This window comes from Lissotriton vulgaris, chromosome 9 (assembly GCF_964263255.1).
Source record: "Lissotriton vulgaris chromosome 9, aLisVul1.2, whole genome shotgun sequence".
NCBI lineage: Eukaryota > Metazoa > Chordata > Amphibia > Caudata > Salamandridae > Lissotriton > Lissotriton vulgaris.
Window position 1 is genome coordinate 1,134,807,193 of NC_141697.1, and position 19,346 is coordinate 1,134,826,538.

At 41.3% G+C, this 19,346-nt stretch overlaps 1 protein-coding gene across 2 annotated transcripts in view; it reads left to right on the forward strand.

Moving 5' to 3' along the window:
- Window positions 1-19,346, forward strand: part of PHF2 (PHD finger protein 2) — a 444,998-nt gene that overhangs the window by 337,340 nt on the left and 88,312 nt on the right. For both annotated transcript variants that reach the window (XM_086939167.1, XM_086939168.1), the window contains exons 9-11: window positions 254-360; window positions 978-1,069; window positions 14,585-14,674. In XM_086939167.1, coding sequence (XP_086795293.1) covers window positions 254-360; window positions 978-1,069; window positions 14,585-14,674 — 289 coding nt within the window. The remainder of the gene's footprint in view (window positions 1-253; window positions 361-977; window positions 1,070-14,584; window positions 14,675-19,346) is intronic.

A 19,346-nucleotide genomic window follows, 5' to 3' on the forward strand; every position in this document is an offset into this window, starting at 1 on the left:
TGCTACCCTTCTTAAAAGATGATGGATGGAGTTATACACCAATTTCCTGTTAATGTTATTTGAAAATGCATTCATCCCACAATCAGTTGTGGAGCTAAATATCAAAATCTCAGATACTAGAAATTAGTATTTTTACATTGCTTTATTCCAGGGTTCTTAACAAGGACTATTTCTCATGTAACGTCACTACCATTGTCTCCTTTATGTTGCATGTAGATCATTACACTAAATTGTGTTTTACTTTGTATAACAGAGCATATGAAGTGGAAAGGCGATTGAAAATTGTCAGCCTGACTCAGTTTCCAAACGTTGAAACTGCATGTTGGTATGTGGGAAGACATCTGCTTGAGACATTCAAAGGTAGAGGGCCATTCCATTGTTACCTATCCTTGTTTGTGATGAGGCTGTATGCCACGTGACAAAGTTGAGCATACAGTGTTGTGTCTCTTTCAGTGTAATCTGCATTAGAGATTTGCATGCTTTAACAGTTGTCACTAGTACATTTTACATCAAATGTATCATGGTGTGTAAAAAATCAAACCAGTGCTAACTCACTATTGACTAATCAAAATAGGATAAAAACACTTAGCTAGCTAAATATGCCCAGGCATTCACCTCACAAGCTTGCAAGGGGGCTCCTAATGTACTCTTAATGCTTGAAAGACATCCTGGCTATTCAGTACCCTCTTCCAGACCACGATAATCAGATTATTTTATGTTTTTGAAAGCCGGAGCTACCCGTACTAAATTTTATCCAAGCAAATGGAAAAGAAGTACCTTAAACTACAGCTAAGAAGCTTCTACTGTGATAAACAGGGAAACATTCTATGTATGGATGTCCTCTCTTATTGTATTGCTCAACATGTTAAGCACATTTAAAAATATTTGAACTCAATATATTTAGTTTCTTATTCTGCAAGGAAAGAATTGTTGTTGCTGAAGAGTTATCCATTTAACTGGCTCTTTTTTTTATGTAGCTTTGCACAAATCTGGTAAGCAACCTGCACCTCACCTGCTTCAAGGAGCAAAAGTTCTTAATGCCGCATTTCGATCGTGGACAAAAAAACAGGTATGAAAATCATAGATCTGGCATATTCACATACTAGGCTTGTTATGAAAAAAGTGATCACTGTACTGTCGGCAAAAGTGTTAAAAACTAAGGAATTGATGAAGCGACAAAGAGGTCTACAGACACACCGTCTCAAAAAATATATCAGCAATTTGTGTTTCTTTTCCCCCCAGTTTTTAATTGTTCACCTTGTAAAAGGGCAAATACAATGTTTAATTGGTGCAGTATTTTCTCTTTGTCTCATCTAATTCTTTCTCTCCCCCTTTTTCTGTTTCTCTCTTTCTTTTAGCTTGGATTGTTGAAAATCCTTTCAGGGATTTTTTGAGAACTTTAGTGTTTGAAAGAGGTGGCAGTTTGCTTCAAATGGCTCATTTTAGAGGCATCGTCACCATTAATTTTCATATCCTTTGAGGACTCTGGTTCTCAGATCCTCAAGGGTTAAAACATTGAAACATAAATAAATCCTACTGGGAGATGCAGTATTTTTATTTTCGGCCATGTGGGATTTACTGATCCTTGGAGGATTTGAGGGCCCAAATATTCGAATTGTCTGTTAGCAACTGAAAATAAGTGACCGCAAAGGAGTCCGAGGATTGAGGGATCATTCTTTGAATCCAGGTGGTACTGGAGCATCCATGTGGTGCAGATACTGCTCTCAAAAAGACAATACACTGTTTTATTTCTTCTGGAATTAGAAGATTCAAATTTCAAATCTGTTGACTCGCAAATTCATAGCAAGTTTTACATTATTCCTTACTTTCTATATCTCTTCGTTTTGCAAATCTTGAGTTGAATGTTCAAAAAACGAAACAATTTGCAGTATAAATATGCGTGGCAATCTACAGTATTGAGTTTGGACCAATTAGTTGATTGAGGGCTTGGCAATAGGTGGGCTTGACCATTGCCATCAATAAGAGTACAGTGCCTGGCCGAAGGCCAAGCCGTGGCGTAGTAGGGGTTGTGTTCCTAAAAGATGGATGAAGTATAACATCAAAAACCAATACCAGCATTACATATGTATAAAGTAATATCTGAAATTCCATTAAAGCCCACTCACTGTAAGAAAGTTAATTATTAGTTGGGGTGGATGGCAGTTGCTAGGTAGAGTCAATATTTCATTAATTTAAACCTGAGCTCAAAAACTGGTAGCAGACAGGCTAAATTTAAGAAAAAGTGTAAGCATTTAGAAGTATCAAATCATTTAAAAAGACAAAAACACAACACAATAAAAACTGCATTATAGTTCATGAATGGAGATATGATTTTAATATTAACAACAAAAATAGCTCCAGAAAGCGTTAAACGCCAGTGTGGGTTACGATAGATTAGACTTAGGTGCGATTTGAGACCAACAATGATGGAGCATGGGACAGATAACCCAAAAAGGTTTGGGCCAGTCGGAGGAATTACCTTGGGACTTAGGTCCTGATTTATATTTCATTGGACTTCCAGTATTTCTTCCAGGAGGATGGAGTAGATTACTGTGTCCACCTGTTAAAGGAACCACTAGCCTATTTAATAACTGACCACAAAGCTAGCTGTCATTTACAAAGCTCAGTTTTCTTTTTATTTTCAAGAAGAAAATCTTGAAACTGATTTTAAAAAATAAAATAAAAACGAAAATACCTCTCTCACTATAGGAATCTTCTCAAATGGTGGGGGGCATTTTTCCTTTTTTACTGTTTTTACAGCATTGGTTTGCTTGTCAGTGATGGACAGTAAAATAAAAATCGCTATATGTCTGCCCATCCAAATTTGGTAGGCGGACATATAGTCATTCTCTGACTAACCTTACGTCTGGCCATCGGAGATGTCTGACCATGGCAGTGAAAGAGTAGTCACCTCCATAGCAAAACATATGGCCCATTCAGGTGGGCAGACCATTATCTTGGAGGTGAGCATACTTTATTGCCATTGCGATGGAGTATGCTTACTCCCAAGATATTAAAAAGGCCCTTAATCTTTTTCAGCAAATAAAAATCCTTCACGGGAACAAGGCAAATAGGCTTTATCTGAGCAGAGCTCCACAACATGAAATAAACGTTGGAGGAGTTCCTAGTTAAGTCATTAGTTTCAGTGAGAAAATTCAAAATTTGGGCCCAGGGAATTCCTCTCACAAGCCAAATACTTTTGACACCCTTGCCTGGTCATGTTTTCTATATTGACATAGTCACTTTTTGAACACTCATATTCCTTCAGTGGGGTAAGACTGTGGTCAAAGAGGGCTCCATAGGGCCGGACACATGAATCTTTAGCCCAACAGCTATGCATCTTGGTCAAATTGGCTTTGGGAGGTTTGTCCCAGTCCTCCAGAGATCTTTGGAGGCAAAATGTTTTCAAGTCCCATGTTTTTCAGGATGTTAGCAGAAGTACACATTAACCCACCCAAGGGTCCCAGAGCCTCGGGAACAGCACTTGGGGTTCTGATGAGTTACCCTTCCCACTTTTGCAGCAGATCATATGTGCCCTACTGTAAACAATCCCAAAGTGCCCCCCAAGAGTGAAAAACGTGTCTGCTCTTGTGCAGAACATGTGTAGCCACTCAGAGGTATGACCAGGTTGAGCCGTTTCATACTTCCTGGCCACTTTTCAATAACGTTTTTTTTTTTAATGAGCCCATTTTTCTTAAAAGAAATGGTGCTAAATTTAAAAAGATTTTGTTTCTTTTTTGGCAGCATTTTTTTTTTACCATTCACAAGAGGGACCCCTCGACATTTGGAGATGGGTTACCACTCCTTCTTGGGAGTTGGTAACTTTTCAATGTTTTGTGACTGGATTTTGATCACAAAACATTGATACATTTCATAACAATTCAGTATTTGGAAGGGGCATCTACAACATGCTCCTTACAAACACAGAATTGGTATGGGATTTTAGTTTCATTTTAGGAGTTGGTAAATCTTTTCTGATTCCTAAAATGGGATTAGTTCATTTATAAAAAGGATTTTTGCAATGACAAACTCTGAAACTGTTAAAAACAGCTGTGTGCATCGGGCCCATTTGTTCTGAGCGTGTTGGACAGTGCTATGGACAGGCATTACTTTTATGGTTCCCTCTTTGTTGATATTCATGATCCATGTATTTGTTTATTTTTTGCTAATAATCACACATGAAGTAGACATATGTTCTTTACACATTTCTATGAAGTACGCATAATCAAAGAAAGCCACATGTTGTTAAGCTGCACTAGCTCCAATGGCAAGGCTCAAGATATATACTGACTGAGGCATAGCAGAAACAGACTCCTAGTTCAAGCTGTTCATAAGTGCAATACCTTCTCCCAGAGGCAGCAAAGAAAATAAATGTGTGTATGTTTAAAGGGCTGGTTCAATGACCAAGAAGAATGGTAATAGCTCAGGGAGTAACTTCCAAACTAAATTATAACAGAGAACCAGCAAAGTTCTCCTCGAGAGACAAAAAAACTTGCAGTGCATTTTGTGCCAGGAGAGTAAGTGCCTTTAAAGTAGGCACTTTCATTGTATTCGTGTTTTTGATGGAATTATGCTGTAATGGTAAGAGAAGGATAGATTGGATAGAACACAGTGTGCCCCTTTTAATATGACCTACATTTTCAGTTGTTTTCATCATGTTTCACAGATGCAAGTAGCAGTGTATAAGTGAGCTAAAAAGGTCCACATAGGACAATATCACATTTGATGGAAGATATGAGTCCTTAGTCTATGTTGATACATCCTATCTCCTCTGTGAAGGTTATTAACACAAATATAAGGTCCTTGATCTAAGTGGAAGGTGAAAGGTCAATTACGATTGGATTATTATATGTACTTAAATCCTTCGATTCTCATGACGGAACGGTTCCGTCATGAGCATCGGTTGAGCTGTGCTCATGACGGAACCGTTCCGTCATGACCACACCCATTTCAAAGGATCCAGCACACCAGGAAAATCTCCTTAGCAGCGATGAGGTTAAAGAGGTGGCGAATGTGAGCAATGTGTATGTGTATCTCCCCTCAACCTGTTATAGTTCACACATTACAGCTTGAAGTGGAATGCTGCCCACTACGACTCACCCGCATTTACTTTTTGGGTCAGTACATTATTTGTTAGCTACAGGAAATCAGAGATGTGAAAGAAAGACTGTTGATTATCCTTGTTAGGATTCAGTATAACTGTATGTGTCTGTATGTGTATGTGTGAGTGTGTATACATAGGGGAGATACTGTTTTAAGGCATAAAGTCTGACATACTTGACCTGCTTAAATGTAATGAAGGGTGATGTTTTTAACACACCCAGTACTTACTGGCTGTGTTAAATACCACTGACTCGGAATTTAAATCCCTGAGCAGCTAGGGTTGCATGCTAGGGTTGGAATATATCAACACCCTCATAATCAGGGCCATAGATTTATGTTTGCTTTCCTAAGAAATATTCATGTGACTTGTTTTGTATATATCTGAAAGGATATTAGAGCGTTTATATATATGCATGTGGTGGTTGAAGCGCCTGTGCATGTCAGATCTCTTTAGCACTAGAGAGTTGGAGAAGTAAATATTCAGGCTAATAGTACAGCTATCAGCTTTGTGTGACTGTCCTTACAAAAGCAGAAGTTCTACATTTTCAGCCTGTTCTCCTGCCCAGCAATTTAGCAGCTTTGTGCTCAACATCCCACTTACACGTACTTTAGGGTGTGCTTGGGCAAAAACTGTAATGTTGTTGTGTTTGCAGTCAGTCCTAGAATTGTATTATGTAGAACGTGTGTACTCAAGTTTGCATAATATCTAAAGGACAATCTAGAAATATGTCAGTGTACTGACGGCGACCAGAAAAAGCGGAACCGCTATGCTAGCCCCTTTGCATCGTTGGTATTCATATATTGCTGAGTCACAATAACATACATGTCATTTGCACATCCCTGTAGAACTTTCTCTACGTGAGGAAGGTAACATAGGGAAATTTAAGAAATTACAAAACTGACATTTGTTTTGAGATTGACTCTCCTGGTGATCAAGAGGAAGGGAGGTTTTGCCACACAGGTATTGATTTCTATATTGGTTTTTTGAAGGAAAATATCTGACAATATAAGATCATATTTCCATATCAAAAGAGGCACAGCACATGAACTTAACAGTGTGACCCACTACATTCCACCGCTCTTCAGTCCAATCCACTCCACTCCAGTCTAACCCCCTCCAGTCCATCCCAATCCAATCTAATCCACCCCACTCCAGTCCAATCCACTCCACTCCAGCCTCCCACTCCAGTCCACCCAATCTAATCCAACCCACCCCACTCCACCCCATTTCATTCCACCCACCCACTCCAATCTAATCTACCCTATCCAGCAGGGCCAGACTGGGAAACCAAAACCGGCCCTTGCAAAGTGCTCAGTCACCCCCGGGGGGTTGGGGGGGCGGCCGAGCTGTTTGCCACGGACGGGTTCAGACAATTTCTGTAGAGCGGCCGCTGTTGCAGCTATGCTGAAAAAAACGGCCCTGTAACAAAATCGCCCAGAGGGGCCCAAAACCGGCCCTAACCCTGGCGGCCCACCGGGGAAATGCCCGGTGCCTGCTACGGCCAGTCCGGCCCTGCTATCCAGTCCACCCCACTCCCATGCAGTCCAACCCACCCCACCCACTCCATCACACTCTACCCCAATTCATGCAGCCCCACTCAATCCAATCCATCCAGCCCACCAGACTCCAATCCATCCACCTATTCAGTCCAATCCACCCCACTCCAACCCACCCTACTCTAAACCAATCCACCCCACCCTATTCCACTCCACCCAAATCAATCTAATCTATCCCACTCCAGTCAACAGCATTCCAATTGTATTGTATTGTATTGTAATTGCATTTATATAGCGCTTACTACCCCTGACGAGGCGTCGAAGCGCTTTTTCGGCGGGTAGCACGCTACTCCGGGACCCACAGAGGATTAGTTTTGAATTAGTATAGTGAAACATGCAAGTACATTTTAAGTGGTGGATATGTTAGTCAGTTATTTGGATTTGGAATGATAGCAGAAGGATAGAGTAGGACAAAGGTTAGTATTTATATATCGCTCGCTTGTTGACGCATGCTATTCAGGGAGCCTATAAAGGATTAGTGGTGAATTAATATGGTGAAATATGAGGTAATTTCAGTGGTGGATATTAGTGTGTTACTTGGCGTGAGAAGGATAGAGGATGGATAAAAGGGAAGAAAGATTTGCATTCATATAGCACTTGTTACCCCTGATGGGTGTTGAAGCGCTTTTTTGGCGAGTAGCACGCCACTCCGGAACCCATAAAGGATTAGTGTTGAAAATTAGTATAGTATGAATATGAAGTAATTTGAGTAGTAGATATGTTATTCAGTTATTTGGGCAGTATATTAGTATAGTTGAATATGGAACATGGAATTTGAGAAGTGAACATGTTAGTCTGTTAATTTTGATAGAAAAAGGATAGTGGAGGGATAAAAGAGTGAAGGATTTTTTTTTAAGAGAAAAAGGGCAGCATTTCAGGCCCTAGTCCCGACCAGTCTCGAACAGGCCCAAACAGGCAACTACCCTTGTCCTCTCCACCCTTAACCTTGACACCCGGGCTGAGACGCCCTAAGCCTGGCCCTTTTTGTAGCCCTAATAATCAGGTGACCCCTTCAGCCAATGGGAACCCTAGCCCTAACACTATCCAATCACAACACTAGCCCTAACAGCCAATGGTACAAGTAGCCCTAGTCCCTACTTCCAATAGAAAGCCTAACCCTACTCTTAGTCCCACAACTGGTCCAAAAACCAATCACACCAGAAGCACTAAATCGCTACTTCCAATTAAAGGTCTAACCGTAGCCCTAGTCCCACCCTACTCCCAACAACCAATAACATAGGAAGCCCTAGTCCCTACTTCCTATAGAAATCCGAACCCTAGCCCCAACCCTGCAATGATTGAATCACAGACCAAGAAACCAATCAGAACCCTCAAATACCCAGCCAATGAGGACATTAACCCTAACCCAATAGAAACACCAGATAAAACCACCAATCAGTGTACACATGTGCCAACCATCAGCACACTATATAAGGTCCCAGCAACCTCAGACAAGGTTTGCTGGTCAGGGAGTTGGAAGCTGCTTGCTCCTGTTCAGAATCTCCTAGGAGACAGACAGGCTCAATCCACAACTTTGGACTTCAGCAGGTAAAGGCTTCACTAACTCGAAATCTAACAATACTGTTTGAATAAAGCTTTACTCACCCTGCTGGCTAAAAAACGAAGTGCACAGGCCCCAGTAAATACAGTTTCAACAGCTCACAGAAGCACCCTCTGATGTAGAAAATCCCTGTTGCTGGGGGAGGGGGGGCAGGGGGGCAGGCCTCACTGGCTTGTGAACACAAAATGGTGGCTGGGGCTGCTCCATTCCAATCTCCCCTTCCAGACCACCAGCTCCACTCCACACCCAAGTCACTCAATCCAACCCACTGTACTCCAAACAATTCACCCCAATCTACTCCAGTCCAACCCACCCCACTACCTCAATCCACTCCAACCCACTCCACCCTACTCCACCCTATTCCACCCCACTCCACTCTATTCCACCCCACTCCACTCTATTCCACCCCACTCCACTCTATTCCACCCCACTCCACTCTATTCCTTCCCACTCTACTCTATTCCACCCCACTCTGTCGTCCCACCTCACTCCACTCTGACCCACACCACTCCACTCTGTCCCAACCCACTCAACTCTATTCCACCTCACTCAACTATAATCCTACCCACTCAACTATATTCCACCCCACTCCACTATATTCCACCCCACTCCACTATATTCCTACCCACTCAACTATATTCCACCCCACTCCACTATATTCCACCCCACTCCACTCTATGCCAATCCACAGCACTACACTCTATGACTTTGCACTCTGATTTTGCACTCTATGCCACTGCACTCTATGCCACTGCACTCTGACACTGCACTCTATGACACTGCACTCTATGACACTGCACTCTATGACACTGCACTCTATGACACTGCCCTCTATGACACTGCCCTCTATGACACTGCCCTCTATGACACTGCCCTCTATGACACTGCCCTCTACCACACTGCACTCTACCACACTGCACTCTACCACACTGCACTCTACCACACTGCACTCCATGACACTGCACTCCATGACACTGCACTCCATGACACTGCACTCTACCACACTGCACTCTACTACACTGCACTCTACTACACTGCACTCCATGACACTGCACTCTACGACACTGCACTCCCTGCCACTGAACTCTACTCAACTCTCCTACACTTTACTCCCCCTACTCCTCTCTATGACACTCCAATAAATTCAGTCTACAACACTCTACCCTCCTCCCCCACTCCACTCTAGAACAACCCAGACCACCAACTGGTAGCCATGCTGAGCAGCAGCCACACACTGGTGCACAACATGGCAAAGCCATGTTGCAAAGCCAAAAACTCTGTTATGGACAAGACTGATTCTTGTGTTGATGGGAAAAAGGGAAACCAACTCATGGATTCAACGTCCCTGTAGACATTTTCATGTGTGAGTAAAACAAACAGAAATGGCCTCTTCGGGGACATATTGTGCTAGCTATCATATTTGTGAGGTGTACTAAGCAGTCAGCCAACGAATGGGTGGGCAGTTAGTGAAATCTGTCATCAACCGCAGAAGCCTTCAAACTATGCATGAAATTGAATATGCCAGTTTCCATGTTTCTCCAGTCCTGGGTATCTAACTGTACATGTCTCGTATTACACACACTCAGAAATCCAATTTAATATATAAGTGGGCCCACATTTCCAAGAACATCTTTCACCTCAAAGAAGGCACTTTTGGGAAATTTGATAACTATTCTGATAACCTCCATAAGATTCCACATACTCTGGCCATTGTTTAGAAGGAGAGAGGTCTTGCACCACACAATATAGTCCCTCACTTTGCCAATATTTATAAAATAGGTGCTTTCGACATATTTATCTCTGTTACTACAGTTGATTAATATATTTGACTAAAAGTGGTAGAGCCCCATAACAGCAATTCACCAATTGCTAAAAATCACTAACTTGTTTTGCATTTTTCAAACCTCTTACCACTTAAAATCTGTTGAAACATATTTTTTGTATTAATCTAATAGACACATTTGGTTTGAGGCAAGCAGAAGAGAATTGTCTTACTGCAGACAAACTGATTTCCTGGAGTTTGCCCTGCAACCATAAAGGTCTACCACCCACCAAGATTCCATACTTTTTAGAAAGTGTTGTTTTACTCGATTGTATTCTATTCCTTAAAATATCTCTCCAAAAGAAATGTGCACTGCAGCCTTTCTGTGTTAGCTCCTTCCGAATTTTCCTAATATAACAGCGCAATCTACAAAACCACTATCAGGTGAGGAATGAAATGTTACGCCATTGATCTATGCTTTCTAGTACTCTTCAAGAGAGCTCCACAAAATATGTGTTGAGTGTAGTAACATAGACTACACCTCTACAAGTCTATCATTATGAAGACCTTTGTGACTTGATAGAAAACACAATGGACCTGATTATAAGTTTAGGTGCTATTTATCACACTTGATAAATATCGATACCCTAGAGTACTTTATTTACCATGTGTGTTACATAGCACCTCTTACGAGTTTTGAGGGAATAACATGCAGATTTTGGTGTTTAATGCACCAACATTCACATGATATATTACACACAATATGTTTTCCCCTGTTAAATGATTTCAAAATTTAACAAAGGTTGGGGTATTTAACACATCCAATAATAATCCGGTGTGTTAAATAAAGCTCAACGTATAATTCTCCCCCCTGCGCAAACAGGGTATACTCGGGGTCAGAAAATAACAGTTCACTCATAATCAGGCCCTTAGACTTGAAATCCTCAGCCTTGGATTTCCATTTTTCCTCCAAGTTTCACTCTACTCTTTCTCTACACAGCATAAATACTTGATTCAACTTGGTTCTTCTGTTCCTCTCCTTCTTTCCCTGTTGTTGGAGTCAAAGAATTGGCAGAGCTATTCACACAGGTAACCTACACTTGTGAGTAATTTACAGGTGTAATTTACTTCTACACTTATGGGGAACTTTATTAATTCTGGCTATTTTAAAAATCTGAGTGTAAAGTTTCTCAAAAGTGTAAACTTGCATGTATCCACCCCTGAAAAAGGGGTTGGGGCCAAATATATGAGTGTGAGTTAATACTGGCAAAAAATTTAACTTTAGTAAGTCCAGCATCCCACATGACCAACCACCAACACTCCAATACTCTCCAATAGAAAATAATTGAGGTAGGGACTTAAAACCCCATAGGAAATAATGTTAAATTAAATTACATTATTTACTACAGTTAAAAATATAAGGAAATATATTCCAATATTGAAATGATAGATACATATCTAAAAATAGTACATATTGTAATTGTATTGTAATTGCATTGATATATCACTTACTACCTGTGACGAGTTATCAAAGTCCTTTTTCGGTGAGTGGCACGTTACTCCGGCACACATAAAGGATCAGTGGTGATTCACTATTGAGAATATGAAAGTAATTTGAATGGTGAGTATGTTAGTCAGTTATTTGGATTGAGAATGATAGTGGAGGGATAGAATATAATTAATCTCATAAGAGTTCACTTATCTGGAAGTACATTCATGGATTCTGTCCTGGCAGCCATGCATTCGCTGCCCCTTTCTAAGTATATCCAGGCACTGGTGGGATAAATATCTAGAGAGATCTCACCTATCCCCACCTAGCCGCCGCTAGGGGGCCCATCTAGAGAGATCATTGCCACTTGGTGGTTCACGCCTCGTTGACAGTACCACCCCTGTCCCACCACACAGTGGCTGGGAAAACCCACTGAGCAGCGCCACCTTTCGGTTGGATCATCCGTGTGGGCAACTTCTCTAGAGAAACCTCTCATCTACTCCTTTAGGAAACACCCCTCTAGAGAGCTCTCCAAGCGCCCTGCTTCCCAGTCTCTGACCGAGATAGAAATAGGGGAGTGAGAGTAAGAGAGGGAGAGAGAGGGAAATAGAAGGGAGAGAGAGAGGAGAGAGGGAGGAAGAGGTGGCAGAGAGAGGAAAATGAAGAGAGAGCGTGTGAGAGAAAGAGACGGAAAGACCGAGAAAGAAAGACAGAGGGAAGGAGTTAGAGAAATGCGGAAGAGATGGGGGATTGGGGATTGGGGTGAGAGGAAAGAAAAGGGAGAGAGAGGGTGTGGGGGTGAGACAGAGAAATAGGGAGCAGAGAGAGAGATAGAAAAAGCTTGAGAGTGAAAGAGGGGGCTCCCCGATATCGGCATTCTCTACAGCAGCATACCGCCCTGTCCCCTCCCTAAAAATAGTAATACTATATATTTATTATTCAATCTTAAAATATTTTAACACTCTTTTATGAATTTTTCTAAATTAATGTAACATTCATTCTTATTAAAGTATAATTTCATTGTAATTAATTGTGTAAATCACTTAGTAATTATTAGTGCATTTAACTTTTTTAAACTTTAGGTGGGGATTTCTTTTTTAATGTAAACTTTAGAAAAATATGTATCACTTAATTCAATAATTATGTTAATAGTGCTGTAGCATTATTTTTTATTGTGGTCTACATTCAAAATACATATACAAAGTTAATTTGCATTAATATTTAACATATCTTTACTACTGTTTTTGTTAATTGAAGTTTTGTTTACTCTTTCTTATACTCTAATATATGGAGACTCCACAGTCAAGTTGAGGATCTCTCTATGATAAAGTATAGGGGAAGATCAAAAAGTTTATTGAACACGAAAAAAATAGCAAAACATTTTTATTTTTAAATGCCAATGTAAAATATTTATTTTAAATATAGGAAGAAAAGTAAATATGCTAGATTACTCCTACCTTCATTTTGAATTAAATATTTAATACATTTAAATATATTAAAGTAAATATATCTCCTCAAGATACTGTACAGGACACACCCAGATATAAACAGAACAGGGCCAGATGTACTGCATTGCAAGCTCCTCAGATAGCACCGCACAAGGAAGTGCCGATGTAAAATAGCACCACTGCAGATCACCCCCCTGGTTCAGAGAGTCCTGTTTGATGGGGTCTATTTTTTGGTCACTCTATCCGGTTGCTAAAGGCATATTGTGGGCTTACCAAGAACAGACAGGGGTTTGGAAATGACCTTTTGTTTACCATTGGTAGGCTTTCCTGTTACTTTCATTTGGTTGCTTCTTATTTTGCTTTTTTGCCCATGCTTGTGTGTGTCGCTCCCAGCCTCTTTATTATTATTTAGATTTGCCGACTTTTATACTTATTCTGCTCGGCTTGTTGCTGTCTTTCGCCCATGTACTTTTTTCTTATTTCTTTGGGACCAAAGGCATGCTTATTATGCCCTTGTATGTAACATCTTACAATAATTTTGAATTGGACTAGGTGTATCAGGCCTTGAGCATTCAATCTTTGTTGATTTTAGAAGATATTCGCCTATGACTAGCTCTATTGAATTCTTATTACCTTATACTGATGTTTTATTAAGTTTGCGGTTGATTCTTCTATTAAACCGTTTGACACTCAAGAATGCCTATTCACAAATACACTTTTAGTACTCTTTAATGTTCTCATACATCCCTTTGTGAATTACCCCATAACATAGAAAATTATAGTATTCATACACTCATATAGTAAAAATACAAAGGAAACTGCCTTCTTTGCACTTTTACTAATAGGGAGTTGGACGTTTCAGGGTTGATTTACAAAGGCATGTACGTAAAAGAGTACTCCTGTAGGACTAGTTCCTGTACACATAATTGATTTTTGAATTTGCCTCAGTGAGTCTTGATTATGTCCTGTAAGAATGAAAACTAGATGCCTTGTCAGGCAGTCAGCTGATAACACCACTATTTCATTTGTTAAACAATTAATGAGTAAATGAACATGTATGTGATGATGGTTCCTGTGTAAAATAGGAGATGGAGCTCTTTCTTTTACCTTGTTACTGATTTTGGACCGAGAAGGACATATCCTTGTACGAAATTATAAGACATGCTCTTTTAAAGAGGTCCTGGTTATGGTTTAACAGTTATACTTGCAAATGCCTTTATACAGCTTTTAGGCAAACTCAGCCTGAGCAAGACCCTTGTAGGCTAAGAATACTTCCACTCATATCCCTTGAATCAAGATGATTAAAGAGTGTGCAAAGTATTGTAAAAAGAATGATGTGCTTAACCAATGCAGAATTTTTTTCCCCTTTAGTCTGGAGAGTACCGTGCTAAAATGTCACTCTAGGTCAGCATATGATTAAAACCATTCAATTCTACTGATCTTACATAAATTGTTAAAGTTAAATGTGAGTTTATTTTTTGCATTAAATCATTTTACAATCAGTGGGCCTTGCAGTTGTCTTGTAATAAAAGAAAATGGATTCCTCATTAGTCTTCCGACTAACATCACAGCAGAAGCCACATGTTCTATATTTTTCTCTATTTCAATTGGTGCAGCTCACAATTCATTGAACTTGTATAAATGTTTTTTCTGTTCTTTTTTAGGCTTTGTACGATCATGAAGATGAGCTCCCTGAGCATTTTAAGCCAACCCAGCTTATCAAGGACCTTGCCAAAGAAATACGATTAACGGAGGTGTGTGCAAACCTTTAATATTAACTTACTCATGTAGTCACTGACATCTTTTGCAATCAATATGCCAGAGTTTAGTTAATTAGTCTGTAATGCACTTGTTTCCTTTGGATAATTTGAGACATATCAGAATATTCTCATTAAATTACTTAGCAACATCATAATTCTAGTCCCAGCCCATGTTCCCACCTTAAAAGCTACATTGTTTGTACTTCATGTTTTAGACCCAATCCAATATTAGTACAGGTACAAGTAAGTTCTCTTTCAAGAACCATAGGATCCATTTCAGTAAGCAGCGAGTGATGCATGGAATTGCTACAATTAATCCCAATCACAAGTGTCCGTGGGCAGCATTCATGCCTTTGTGATATGGCTCTTATATATCATCATAGAAGGAACCAACCATATACAAATTAATCTTGCTCCTCTCCCCAATTGCAAAGTTTAGTCGAATTCTGATGCGTCCACAGTAGCAGGAGTGTGTGGAGAGGAGCTTAGAGTGTGGGATTTAGTGCTTGCACACAAGCAATCCTTTATGCATTTTAGGTTTGTTGGATCTCATTTGTGTTTTGCACCTTGACTTCCTGTGGCATGACAAGCTTGGAACCCACAACCAATCAGTCCCATTCAAATTTTGGAGAGATTTTGCCATCAGATGAAATGTTGTATGTAAAGCCCTGAATCAGTCTTAACATATTTGAACATTTCTGGCTATCATTCCATGTTTTGTTTTTATCATATCTTGGCCCCATTCAAAAAAGAGTAAAGTAACTAATGGAGAAGAAGTAAAAATGGTTTGTATACGAGTGGTCAGCATCTGTAATGACACTGATGAGCTAAATGTAGAACCAAAGGACAAATGGAAGGAGTGAGTAATGCCACGCTGTCTTGCAGTATTGCTTTAATCACTCCTATATTTTACTCTTGTTAGTTCCTAAGTTGATCTTCTGCAGTTATCTGCCTGTAAAGACAAAAGTATATTTGCATAATGAAACAGAAGGGCCAATTTAGAGCCTGAAAGATAAACAAAAAATAATGCCCCCCGCATCCTGGCAGTTTTCTCACTGGATCTGGAGAGATTGTTTTTTTATGTTATTGACCGTTTGATCATCAAAATGTCCACTCAAAGTATGGCAAATGGTCTGATGACCTACTCTCCCGGTCCCCTCCTCCAATGAGCTATCGGCATAAGCTTTCCTAATGTAGCAGGCAAACCGAGGGCTTGATGAACATGCCCCTCATGTTTGTAACAGAGTTCCTTGTTCTTTAAATTTTACATCAGGCCATGAATGTGAATTGTAATGTGAATTGTAATAGCCTCCTCTTCAGGTGAATGTCCCCAAAGTCTCACGCTTATGTCCATTACCTTTCTGCCACCTCATGTGCAACTGTAATTTCCTTTACGAGGTTTTCCTACTACTTATTCATTAATAGTAAATACATATTCTTCTCTTTTAGCACCTCATCCCTCACATAAACTTTTTAGTTACAGACTGTTCCACTGCCATCTATCACTAGATGGCCATTTGCTCCTTTCCATTTTCAATCAAGACATCCTCACCCCTTTGTCTGCAGGAAGGGCTCTGATTTCCTAGAATAATTAATACCTGCCTCTTGAACAATCAATGTTCCTGCATCCTCTCCAGAACTCTAAACTACAAGCATAAGGTCCGCATCCAGTCAGTTATATGTATAAGATAAACATGTCACCTTTCATTCTCACGTTGCCTTGGGTCTCCTACAGCTGACAGTTGTGCAGAAGTTTGCGGTAGTGATCATACAAAATGTTGTCCTGACTGTTCTTTGTTGACAAGAACCATCCTTCTCACAAAGAAACTCCATCACTTCACCTTCTTCTCTCAATGGACTGAGGTAGAGCTTTAGAAAAGAACAGAACATCCTCACTGTTAAGTCTCAGGTTCCTGACAGGTTTAAAATCGCTTAACTAAAGTACATGGCCGATGGTGTTGAAATCCACTAGTAAATCTAACATAATCAGCAATGAGAATTTCCCCTGATCTGCATTGAACAACAAATCAAATCAAGTGTTTAAGCGCAACTACTCACCCCTAAGGGTCTCAAGGCGCTGTGGTGGGTGTATGTGTGTGTAGGGGGTTCACAGGTTCCAGTCCATCAAGGAGGGGGTCTGTCGAAGAGCCAGGTTTTGAGGTTTCTTGCGAAGAAGGGGAGTGATTTTATCTGTCTGAGGTGGAGCGGAAGGTCGGACCAGGCTCTGGCCGCACAGAAGGAGAAGGAGCGGCCTCCCGAAATGGTTTTCTGGAGCGGTGCTGATTGTAGGGTCCTTTGGGGTGCGTGGAATTTGAGTCTGCTTTTCAGGTATGCTGGTTCGGTGTCGTGGAGGGCCTTGTGAGTGTGTGGGTTAGCATCTTGAAGGTGACTCTAGCTTCGATGGGGAGCCAGTGGAGTGTGTGCAGGTGCTGGGAGATGTGGCAGTGTCTTGGCAGGTTGAGGACCAGTCTTGCGGCAGAGTTTTGGATGTTCTGTAGCTTGCAGTGAAGTTTTTGTTTATTCCAGCATAGAGTGCATTGCCGTAGTCGAGCCTGCTGGTGACTAGGGCGTGAGCTCATCTAAGACATCCAACCTGGCCGGTCTTTCTCCTGTTTGTAGGGGAAAATTGTACTTCTTTTTTTTTTTTTTTACTTTTTATTTTCAGCGTTGTAACACAATGAGTCAGTCGTTTATATAGTACATCATCATAGCTCCACACTTCACTATTACATAGAACAACAAATAGCACGAACACACTATTTTGCCAATCGTCAGCAGTTAAAATCAAGCCCTGACCCGCCACCCACAGCGCCTCACCCTCCATCCAAATCTGAGTCATTGTCCTCTCTATCGGACAATGGATCACAAATACCCCCCTGTAGTTGTTCCATGTCCTTCACATTTTAGTCAATTTTTTGGGGCATCCTCTATTACTAAACACTGCCCTTTCGGTTATCATGGCCTCATCCATGTCTCTGCCCCAAGCTGCCAGAGTAGGTACCTCCATCCCTCTCCACTCTTGCGCTACATTTCTCTTAGCTACCATAATTCCTAACGTAACCCAACTCTGCCCATGTTGTGTACGATCATTTGGCTCCCATATATTTAGCAAACATCTACGTGGTTCTGGCAGGAGTGACACTCCCTGTGTTTGTGACATAGTGCACAACACTTGTGTCCAGTACACTGCTATTCTAGGACAATCCCAAATGGTATGAAGAAAATTCCCTCTTCCCCGCAACCACGGAGACAAAAGGCATGTTCTATTTTTCCCATCTTGTGCAGAACAAGTCTGGTATAGTATGATCGGTGTAAGATTCGGAGTTGTACAAGCCTAAGGCGTGAGGGTTTGCCCACCTCCCTTGGGGATGCCAACGCTTCCTGCCACTCTGAGTCGTCTATATCTCCTATGTCTAGTGACCATTTTGTTCTCAGGAGTCCTGTTGGGTCGGCCAGGTTATTCACTAATTTGCGGTAAGTAAACGAGGTAGCTCTCTTCTGCATGTACTCAGTTAATAATCTATCCTCCATATTGGACGCCTCCGGGACCTCGGAGCCAGGCGGTAGCGCCGTCATCAGGGCATGTCTAATTTGTGTATATCTAAATACTTCAGAGGGCGCCAAGTTATAGAGCTGTTGCAGACGCTCAAATTACACCATTTCACCTCCTTGCTACAAATCACCCACTGTTGATATTTCTATGTCATCCCATTGATCAAAGCCCTTACTGTTTCGGATTCTTCCTAATTTTTTAGTGAGCCAAAGTGGAATAAGCTGGGTGATCCTCCCCCGCCATCCCAATTTTGCCTGAGCAGCGTGCCATAACACCAGCGTATGTCGCAGCGGGCCAAACATTGTTAATGCCAATTTCTTGTCATATAGGGGAACAAGCATACCCCCTTGCGCCAATTTGCGTTCTATCAGACTTGAATGCCAGATCTGATTGTGGGACATGCAGCCACTGATTAATCACCTTTAGCTGCGCCGCCCAATAGTAGAGCTGCACATCAAGGAGTGCTATTCCCCATCATACCATCCTCTCACCAATTTGGCTTGCGCAATACGTGCTGGACCACTGCCCCACAAAAGGCCGGGAACCTGTGCCGAAATGGCCTTAAAATAAGTTGGTTGTACTTGGTATGGCATATTATCTAAGACATACAAGAAGCGCGGCACGGCCATCATTTTAAAAAGTGCTGCTTTTCCTAATAACGTTGGTGGTAGTGTTCCCCAGTGAAGCACATCCCGCCTAAGATGCTCCAGTGGTGGCTGCAGGTTTTTATTGAAAAATTCTCCGGAATCGGTAGCTATATAGATACCCAAATATTTAAACGTGTTTTCCGCTATATTAAGCGGGCAATTATATGGAAGAGTAGGTGGAGGGCCATGTAGCACGTAAAGTATCGACTTGGACCAGTTAATGGTGTACCCGGAAGCCTCACCATAGGTCATACAGACGTCCAGGAGGGTCAGTATAGAGCGCCTCGGTGCTCCCAAATATACCAGTATAACATCGGCGTAGAGGGACACACGATCCTCCCAATCATCTGTCCATTTAAGGCCTTGTATCATTGGTTCCCATCGTATCCATGTCGCCAGAGGTTCCAATACCAGTGCGAAAAGTAACGGCGACAGAGGGCAGCCCTGGCGGGTGCCCATCGCCAGG